The sequence below is a fragment of the Lactuca virosa genome, chromosome 8 (genome assembly GCF_052849685.1).
Source record: "Lactuca virosa cultivar CGN04683 chromosome 8, Lactuca_virosa_CGN04683_v6, whole genome shotgun sequence".
Classification (NCBI taxonomy): Eukaryota; Viridiplantae; Streptophyta; class Magnoliopsida; order Asterales; family Asteraceae; genus Lactuca; species Lactuca virosa.
In genome coordinates this window covers 252,856,475-252,867,876 of record NC_136433.1, presented here as the reverse complement: position 1 = coordinate 252,867,876, position 11,402 = coordinate 252,856,475, and the positions used below count along the sequence as shown (strand labels likewise).

At 29.6% G+C, this 11,402-nt stretch overlaps 1 protein-coding gene across 1 annotated transcript; it reads right to left on the bottom strand.

Annotated features, from left to right (window-relative positions):
* Window positions 1-8,227: 8,227 nt before the first annotated feature.
* Window positions 8,228-8,728, bottom strand: LOC145131432 (uncharacterized). The gene is made up of 2 exons (XM_079066113.1): window positions 8,465-8,728; window positions 8,228-8,413 (listed from the first exon to the last, which is right to left on the bottom strand). Exons 1-2 carry the CDS (start codon window positions 8,726-8,728, stop codon window positions 8,228-8,230), a joined length of 450 nt encoding a protein of 149 aa, XP_078922239.1.
* Window positions 8,729-11,402: the final 2,674 nt, after the last annotated feature.

Here is an 11,402-nt window from a genome sequence, read left to right as displayed (position 1 = left end):
AGGTAACAATCTCCGGAAGATGAGCATTGCTGAACATGCGAGTGTGATCATAATGATTGTTAAGAGAAGGTACTCCTAAAAACAAATTAAGAGACTGATTATTATAAAATGTTTCAATAAGGTTGGTTTGTATAAAAACATACCGTTATAGACATTAATGTTAGCAATTTGCATCAGAACAATCATACGACCAATATCTTTATGATTTTTTACATAAAAAATCATTTGGTATCCATAATCTCTCCACAACATTACGACAACCTGTACACCTTTGCAAAAAAAATTGGTTAAATAATTTTATAATACAAAAATAACACCTACACAATTACATGTAACTTCCGGATCTGTAAGGGTAGCCTATGTTTCAATTTATTCTCATCACAGGAATCCAGTGACCCAAGCAAAACAACTTCACCAATTAACATATACAAACATATAATAGAATATGTCAAAATGATGTAAACTTAGAAAAATGATGTAAACTTATAGGTAATATAATATAAAATCAAAATAGAATGTTATATTATTAGTTGGAATAAGGAATTATCAATTGAGTTATTAGATGTAGTTGTTGCGGAGATGATTGTTTCATATGAGACACAAGAAAATTCGTATAATGTTTTATGAAAGTGTAAACACTTCTTAATAGATGTTCTTTCATGCAAGTTTAATTTGTCTTTTACATCGCTAATTTTAAAAGCGTTTCTGTTAGTGGAAATCGTGGGTGATTTGATAAAAACAGTAGAATCTTCCTTTAATTTCGATTGAAATCTTTCAAAATCCTTTGGATATATGCTAGCTCGGATTTTGGTACCCTATTCACATAGAATATTATATTTAGTTAAAAAACTACTATTTTAATAAAAAAATTAAAATTAAAATACAATGTAAAACAATACTATAATAATGGATTTTACCATCTCATCTCAATTGATTTTGCTATATTTGGGTTTGCATTTGAGATTGATTTCCATAATCGGATAATACAAACTTTTAGCGTGTAATCATCTTTCGTATTATCCAACTCGTGTATGAACGTGATGTTTTGGGTAGTCATTGTCGCTGCAAATAAAAAACATAAAAGAAGAAAATAATATGTTAGTAGATCGTATATAATTTAATAGAAACCTACTTGTAAAACAAGAACACACAAAATTGGATACCAACCCTACCTATAAAAGTTTCGAAAATTAAAACAATCTCAGCAACAACTACATCCGATAACTCAATTGGTATTTTTTTTTTCTTATTCAAACTAATAATATACGTTCTATTTTGATTTTATATTATATTATCAACAAGTTTACATCACTTTGACATATTCTAGTATATGGTTGTAAATGTTATTGGTGAAGTTGTTTTGCTTGGGTCACTGGATTCCCGTGATGAGAATAAATTGAAACATAGGCTACCCTTACAGAATAAATTGAAACATAGGCTACCCTTACCGATTCAGAAGTTAGAGTAACTGTAACTTATCTTATATTATATTCATTACATGTAATTGTGTAGGTGTTATTTTTGTGTTATAAAATCATTTAACTACGTTTTTTTTGCAGAAGTATACATGTTATCGTAACGTTGTAGGGAGATTATGGATACCAAATGATTTCTTATGTTAAAAATCATAAAGATATTGGTAATGTGATTGTTTTGATGCAATTTGCTAAAATTAATGTCTATAACGGTGTGTTTTTATACAAACCAACCTTATTGGAACTTTTTATATTAATCAGTCTCTTAATTTGTTTTTTTAAGAGTACCTTCTGTGAACAATCATTATGATCATACTCGCATGTTGATCAATGCTGATTTTCCGGAGATTGTTACCATTACAGAAAGGTTACTAAATATTTTAATAATTTATATATATATATATATATATATATATATATATATATATATATATATATATATCCGGTAAGAAATTTTTTTTGGTAGGAAGGTAAGAAGTTCTTTTTCTACATATTTTTTTAACGAACAAAATAAATGAATCACTAGATAAATCAAAACTACCATGATTCACAAAAAACAAATTCTCAAAAACACATCTCGATGATTCATTTATACAATGATTTTGTTGTTATTCATTAAAATTGTCATGAAAGTGACTTTTTTTTTTCTTAATTTACTTAAAAATGAATCATGAAGATGTTTTTTGGGGAATTTTTTCTTGTGAATCATCTTACAAATGAATCATCTAATGATTCATTTTGTTTGTTCGCTAAAAAAATATGTAGAAAAAAAAACTTTTTACCTTCCTACCAAAATTTTCCTTCTTTTTTGATCTTGACTATATATATATATATATATATATATATATATATATATATATATATATATATATATATATATATATATATATATATATCCGGTACGAAATTTTTTTTGGTAGGAAGGTAAGAAGTTCTTTTTCTACATATTTTTTTAACGAACAAAATAAATGAATCACTAGATAAATCAAAACTACCATGATTCACAAAAAACAAATTCTCAAAAACACATCTCGATGATTCATTTATACAATGATTTTGTTGTTATTCATTAAAATTGTCATGAAAGTGACTTTTTTTTTCTTAATTTACTTAAAAATGAATCATGAAGATGTTTTTTGGGGAATTTTTTCTTGTGAATCATCTTACAAATGAATCATCTAATGATTCATTTTGTTTGTTCGCTAAAAAAATATGTAGAAAAAAAAACTTTTTACCTTCCTACCAAAATTTTCCTTCTTTTTTGATCTTGACTATATATATATATATATATATATATATATATATATATATATATATATATATATTATAATTAATCTCCTTAAAAAAATAGCTTAGTTGGTCAATGAGGACTTCAAAATCCTTCTTTTTTGTCTGTTCAAACCTAACAATTATATTCTAAATATAATGATTTTTTGATTAACCACGAGTTTAAAAATGTTGTCGATTTACACGAACTACATGAGGTATGTCAACGGAAACCATCATTTATTTATTTGCTTTATGATAGTTATAACAATATTATATATATCTTTGTTTCCAAGCTTGGGATAATGCAGAATCGTTTCCTTAGACCTTAAGATGGCATTCAAAGTTGTGTCACTGAATTTAACTTCACCAAAAAGTACAATGTGTATGGAATACTTAAATATATATGCTTGATAATATAATTATCGAGGATTTGAAAAAAAAATAGTTGTTGAGGTAATTATATAATTACCTGTTTATGCTCTTAATTTTTATGCTTTGACAGTTTTATATACTTTATTAATATGAAGGTTGTTGGAATTACTTATATAAATTTTTTTATACCTGTGACAGGTTATTCTGTCAAATTGTTACTTGTTTTATATACTTTATGATATGAATATTGCTTCTCAGGATACGAAATCATTAAAGGTTATATTTTATTTACATTATACTTTATAAAAGATTGTTGTACTTTTTTTATGACTAAAACTATTTATTTGATCCACTTTAAGGATGCTATCTCTTAAACAAGTAACAATTTGACCCTGACAATTTGGAATGGACCAGTCCGTTGAAGTTTAATTCTCCCCCAATTGTCAAAAAATGAAACTTTGGAGATTTCATTCATGTTGATGACTATGATAATGTCAATTCCTCGACCAATGCACTTGAGTGATTTTCAAGCTGGATGATAAAACAAGTCTCTTAATACCCAAGATTGAAAAGTGAATTCGGTTTGTCCTCTTTCAAAAAACAATGTTCGTGAATTTGGTTTGTGTTTAGCAATATAGTTTTAATGGTGTTGATTATTGAAATATTATTATGTCTTGGTTTATGTTTGCTACTGACTAGGATCATTGTTTAAACAGTCTCAGTTTTTTAGTTTTTACTTTACATTTTTTTTGTTTTAACACTAGGGCTTTATTTTCATGTTGATCTGTCATTGTTTATTATATAGCAATAAAGTTTTGTTTTTCCTAGATAATCATTGTTTCCTGCCATAAAATGCTGACCCTTTATGCTATTTTTCTATTCATTTCATTTATAACATTCTTTGTTCAAATTCTCAAAAATAGCAACGTACCATTTATTTTAACTTACTTACACTACACTATTTATTTTTGATACATAATAGCAATTTTACTTTTAATTATTAATAATTGTTTTTGTGTTATTTCTTATTTTTTTGCTATTAAACAATTGTATTTTGAATGACCATTCGTGAAAATTAATGTAAAATTGTAACAAAACTTTATGTAATTTCATTATTTGACAAATTAAGGGCATGTTACTTTTCAATTCTCTTTTAATAAGTTTTTTTTTTTTTTTCTTCCGATTGTTACCAACTTTAGTGTTGTACTTTAAATTTATGACAGTTAACCCAAATTATCAATCTTTTTTTAATTTTTGTTCCAAAGTCAGAATATTCTTTTAAAAATAATTATATGTTAACAGTCCATCGTACAATCAATTAGATTCCATTCAAATTAAAATTCCGTTTTTGCCCCTTCTTGATATCACAGTTTCATTCACAGGTCGGCTGATATGTGTAACAGATATCCTATTTTAATGTGATTTGCATAACTTACCCTATTCACATATTGATGTATTTAATTGCTATGAAGGAGGGTCATTTTTTTGTAGGGCGGAATGGTTATTTTTGTTAAGGGGTAAAATGGTCATTTTTTACCATGTTACATTACTTTTATGTTTACTATTTATGTTTCTATTTAGAACTTTTTCTTTTTAGGCAATGTACTTTAAAATAGATGGTATAATAATGATATAATGTAAATTACATTGCTATTTTTTAGTGCCCAGTTAATAATTAAGGTAATCGGATTAATGTCAATCCGTTAAATAATAGTGGATAATTTAAGTTATATTCTATCACCATCTATAACTGAAAACAAAATTGCAATATGGAAATTATCTTTCAAAAATTAAATATTCCTACATATATAATATGATTTTTAACGATTTAAAGTAATGATTTAAGGTATCCTATCACATGTCAGCAATATTTCAATTTTAAATTCAATTTTCTTTATCAAATCCTTATAAATACGGTTTATGAAACTTATGGTAATCGGATTACTGTCAATCCGTTAAATAAGGTAATATATTAACTTATAATTTTGTCACCATATATAACTAAAAACAAAATAATCATATGAAAATTATCATTTAAAATTTAAATCTTCCTACAAATATAATAGCATTTTTAACGATTTAATATTATTGAAGGTATCCTATCACATCCCAGCTGTGTTTCGAGTTCAATTTCAAATAATTCTATCAAATTCCTATAAATACGGTTGATGATATATTTTCCTATTTATGAAACTTATGGTAATCGGATTACTGTCAATCCGTTAAATAAGGTAATATATTAACTTATAATTTTGTCACCATATATAACTAAAAACAAAATAATCATATGAAAATTATCATTTAAAATTTAAATCTTCATACAAATATAGTAGCATTTTTAACGATTTAATATTATTGAAGGTATCCTATCACATCCCAGCTGTGTTTCGAGTTCAATTTCAAATAATTCTATCAAATTCCTATAAATACGGTTGATGATATATTTTCCTATTTATATTGTATGCATATATTCAACGAGAAGTTAAATATCCTTCTACATTTTATTCCTGCTCATCTTCCCACCATATTAAATGGTGACAAGGGGATTAAATTAGCATTAGTTTCATTAAATATGTTATTAAATGTGACACATGTCAACACTTATATGGTAGGAGGATGAGTAGGAATAAAATGTAAGAGAATATTTAATTTCTCATATTCAACGTACACATATTAGAAAACAAACTCCTCCTGCATCATCCGACTTCCTCCTGCATCCTCTCAATTCGTCCTATTTCTTAAAGAGCTCCAAAATAAGTTCCTTCATCTCTGCATCCTATACAACAGGAAACAGAACATCAAGTTAGTTTCTTTATACCAAGATTGTTCATTCACAACAACTTTTTTATATGTAGTCTAGTCATATTCTTTTTCTCAATCCAAAACAAAAACATGCTTAATGTATGTTATTGGATGTGTGTTCTGTTGGTTTCTATTGTGTTGTGTTTCAAACCGTTTTCCAGAAAAACACAAAATGGACAATAAATTTTGTATGATATGCAGAAAATAGTTGTGTACTTTTCAGAACAAAAAAATAAAACGAATTTCTTTATGTTATTTTCTATTAAGCAATTGTACTTTGAATGACCAATCCTGAAAATAAATGGTATGTTAGATTTCAATTCCCCTTTAATAAGTTTTTGTTTTTCATTTTAACCGACTTTAGCATTCTACTTTAAATTTATGACAGTTAACCCAAATTTTCAAACTTTTCTTAATTTTTGTTGCAAACTCAGAATGGTCTTTTAAAAATAATTACATGCTAACAATATAGGGGCAGAAGGGTCATATTTTCGTAGGGGCCGAATGGTTATTTTTGTTAAGGGGTAAAATGGTCATATTTTACTATCTTACTTTACTTTATACTGATTTCCATACAGCCCATGTGATGTTTTGATTTACAAATGTTTATCATCTTTGTGGTTTAGTTAATTTCATTTTTCTTCATCTGTGGAAAGTGTGTGTATGCCTTTGTATTCATAAATGTTTCCTGCCAACATAGTAGTGGCATTTCTGTCAACTTTTACAAAATAACACAATTATCCTTTTTTTCACTTTTCGCTTAGTGGTATGGTCTGTTTCATATACTTTGTAGTATTTAGGTGTTTTTTATGTTATTGTTGCAAATGTAAGGTTATATAATCTATTGAATGATACTTTATACACAAATTATACTTTATAGACAAATTATACTTTATAGATAAATTATATGTTAGTAGGATCCTATTTTCGAAAACAGTAGACTGAAACTGAAACTTTGATGCTATTAAAATTGAAATTACGATGTTATATGTCTTTGTGTATATACCTTTGTAATCTGAAAATGAAATTATATATTTATTGCTTTATAATTTTATTTATAAATTATATATATATATATATATATATATATATATATATATATATATATATATATATATATATATATATATATATATATATATATATATATTTTGAAGATGTTTTTGTTTCTTGGTTGCACTTTATAAAACGTATTTATAGTTTACCATTTTCAAGATTGAAAACTGTTCGGTTAAACACAATTATGTTTGGGCTCTTATGCTTGGTAGCCTTATTTTCTATTCTTTCCTTAATTTTTTATGGAAAAGAATACATTTAGCTTTTCTTATGAAGTTGAATGCTATATCACGTAATCAAAAAACTTTATTGTAATAACTTATATAATTTGCATACCTCAGGTTTAATTTATTGGTAAACAGTAATCTAATAAAAAAAACTTATCCTATAAAGTAGAATTATATAATATGCTTATTGTAGAATAATCAATAAGAAGGTGATTCAATGTTGTATAAAGACTTTCTCATTTTTATTCATTTTGGCTTAGATCCGACTTCTTCCTGGTCAGCTGTCATGGCCAATCTATTACCTACTGAAATCATGTCCTCTCAAGAAAGAGAGAAACAAAAATATCAAATTGAATATGATGATTTTTAATTAAGCACGAGATTAAGAATGTCGTCGATTTATTCGAACCACATGAGGTATGATACCTTAAATACTTCCAACTAATTTCATTACGATTACTAATGGACATTATTATTATTTTAATGATGTTATGATATTTTACATGCAGGTTGGTAAATTCATCATTGTTCGAACCATTTACGGGATTCAACAAGATAGTACTTGGTTCTATATTGTGTGTAGCAAATGTAGTAGGAAAGTCAATTAAAGGGTTGTGTTTAACCATAAAAAAAGAATTGATGATGGTGTAATTTATGAATGTTTTAGTGTTAAGTGTAAAAACATTAAAATATCTAGTCTTCCAAGGTTATTTACTTTTAACAAAATATAAATTTTCATTTAAAGTTTTATTAAACATTTATTTAATTATGTTTAATTGCGTTTGTATTTTTATAGGTTTAATATTCCTATTCGTGTCTAGGATGCTACCGGAACAATCACACTAACTTTGTTCGATAGAGATGCTTCTAGATTTTTTTTTGAACCGGCAAATAAGAGGCATATATATTAAAGAAAACATGGTAAACAATCCAACAAGGAGCTAGGATATACAGCAAGTAAAGAAACAAAACGGAAGAAAAGATAGCTACAACCCTATAAAAGGGTTAGTACACCATTCTGCCCAACTAATCGCCTCTGTTTTCCCCCCTGTATTTGACCCACGTATACATGGTAGACATGATAATATCCGCCACTTTTGTTGGCTGCGTCCTTTTGTTGTTGAATAATCTATCGTTTCTCGCCTTCCAAATGCTCCATAAGTATCCGTAGCAGATCCCCAACAGTCTCCGCTTTTTTTTCGGGCAATTACCCTGAAGCATAGTTTATAACATCATGTACTGACGTAAGGTTGCAAAGGGTACCTGACACCATTTTAAGATCCATTTCATGACAGATTTAGCAAATGTGCATTCGACCGGTACATGATCCGCTGTCTCCTCCTTTTCGCCGCATTGAGAACAAATTGTTGAGTTTACTGTTATGCCCCAATTGGAGATGGCCACCGATACTGGTATACGTCCCTGCTTAGCTCTCCATACGAATGTTGTGACTTTGATAGGTACTTCTTTTGGCCATTCAAACGTCCCAATGTCCACCGAGTCAGATTTGTCCAGTCTGTTCCTCATAGCATTTACCTTGTAGTCACCATCTTGAGTTAATGGGCATGTCCATGTGTGACCGTCCAAAGTGGGTTTTTTTTTTCAGCACCATATCAACCGATATCCCCAATTTATTCAATTCTTTTTTCGAGCAAGCTATGTTGTTCCAAACTCCTGCTAGAGTTTTTAGAGAAAAAACGTGATCCGGCTTACCCTGTAGTTTGTGCGTACTTGTAATTGCTTTGGCCCAAATAGATCCTGGATCCTTTCTGAACCTCCACCACCATTTGACTATCAAGGCTGTGTTGAACGCGTATAATGATCCTACGCCAAGCCCACCTGATTCTTTGCTTGCAATTATCTTATCCCATGATACCCAATGTATCTTCGCGTGATCCATCGAACCTCCCCATAGGAATCTACGTCTGATTCTTTCCAGCTTTTCGATAACTCCCTTAGGTGCCACAAATAGAGACATGAAATAGGTTGGCAAATTACCTAGAACCGACTTGATTAAAGAAAGTCTGCCACCAAATGAAAGAGATTTTGATTTCCATTGTGAGAGTTTATTTTGAAACCTATCGATCATTGGTTGCCAATATTTTTTAAGACGCATGTTTGCTCCGACGGGAACTCCTAAGTAGTTGAAGGGGAGAGTAGAAGGTTCGCAACCAAGCGGGCTGGCCAATCGAGCCACTTCTTCCTTCGCGACCCCGACACCAAAAACCCGAGATTTGTTGAAATTTACTTTGAGCCCCGAGGATGCATGAAAACACCTTAATATCCTAGCAAGGTTCTTTATATTGTGCTCCAACCATTCCCCAATAAATAATGCGTCATCAACATAGAGGAGATGCGAAATAACAGGACCCCATTCGGTAGTTGTAGACCATGAAAAACACCTTTTGCACATGCTTCTTTCATTGCCACACTTAATCCTTCCATTGCCATAATGAATAGGAACGGGGATAAGGGATCTCCCTGTCGAACACCCTTTGAATTGGTAAACTCATTAGTTGGAGTTCCGTTGATCAAGACCGAAGCTTTTGAAGAGGTCTGGCATCTGTTAATCCACATCCGCCATTTTTCACCAAATCCCATCTGTGATAGATTGTTGTCTAAAAATCCCAGGTTAACGCAGTCAAAGGCTTTATTGAAATCTACTTTAAGTAGCAGGACTTTCTTTTCATTTTTTTTTGGACCAAGAACAAATTTTGTTGACAAGAAGCGGACCATCCAAGATATTTCTTTCAATCACATAAGCTGTTTGAACCTCGTCTATGCAACACCCCATAAAGTGCAAGCTCTATCTTAAATAAAGTGAGACAGGTATACGATATTTAGGTTATATTATTAATTACTTAATTTCGTTCATTTATTGACTTTATAACACTTATAAAAATATTATATAACTTTGCTTCTAGGCTAGGGATAATCCAAAATTGTTTTCTTTTGAGCTTAAATTTTTGGAGGATCAAAAGATGACATTTCAAGTTGATGTCACTGAATTTAACATGTATGGAATACTTAAATACACGCTTGATACTAGGATTATAGAGGATTTGGAAAAATAAATAGTTGTTGACGATTGAAATATTGTTATGTCTTGGTTTATGTTTGCCACCATATAGGTTCACTGTTTACACAACCTCCACTTCTTAGATTTTATTTTACAGTTTTTCCAGTTAATACTAAGGTTGTTCATGGTTTAAACTATTTATTTATAATGTTTGAATACTTTAACTTCGTATCAACATGTCGTTTCATTTATATAAATTCACTTTCCTTTTTATCGGTTGAAAAATATGTTTTGTGGTTATTGTCATTCTTTTATCTATTTTCTGCAAATATTACATCTTTTTTCTTATTAGGCCATTATACATTTTTCATAATAATGTGTAACCTGTTTGTGTATTGATCAATGTCTAAATGCCCTTAAATTTAAGTAAATTACTAAAAAAATGCACATTTTTCATAATTATTATATGATGCAATAACTACATTAGATTTACCATAATATGTCATTACAAACTAATGGGGTATGGGTGTCAGCCCACACAACACCATTCCGGCCAGCGAACCCGGCCTACCAACGTAGACACAAGTACATAAATGATGTTGAGTACTAGAGCAAGAATCACCTTATCAACGTACACATCCTATGAAGCATCTCCAGGAAACATGAAAAAAGCAAGACTATTTTAATAAAAAAAAGGTTTATCCTCATAACCTAAAGGTTAACACAAGACCTAGAAGGAGAAACTAAGAACCGGTCTGAGCCCCAACTATAAAATCAGGCCTTCACATATCATGCAATGTGTTACTTGGACTACTCATTGGAAGAGGCTCTAGCAGAGACGACCACAAGCATCCGGGTCACCACGTAGCAACATTGGCGCCATCCGAATATAACCATGCAAGAAAAAGCACAATCATCTCGTCCAATGTAAGGCCTTGAAATCTAGGATCCGAACCAGTGATCAAACAAATAACAATCAAACAAGATTAAAATGGAGTAGAAGAAGATTAAACCAAGCTTTGCACACGTTTATATCAAAGAAACGTCATGTACAACTTGGACACACACACACACACATAAACCGTAAACTCTCTGAACTGACAACAACTACTGACAGACTCTGACAAGCCCTTTATATAGGGGAAAGGCTGGCCGTAAACAGGTTTACGGCCGTAAACAGAC

Coding starts and splice junctions, on each gene's coding strand:
- LOC145131432 (XM_079066113.1), bottom strand. CDS start 8,728: ATGAGGAACAGACTGGACAAATCTGACTCGGTGGACATTGGGACGTTT. Junction 8,414..8,464: donor GGATCTTAAAATGGTGTCAG/GTACCCTTTGCA, acceptor ACTATGCTTCAG/GGTAATTGCCCGAAAAAAAA.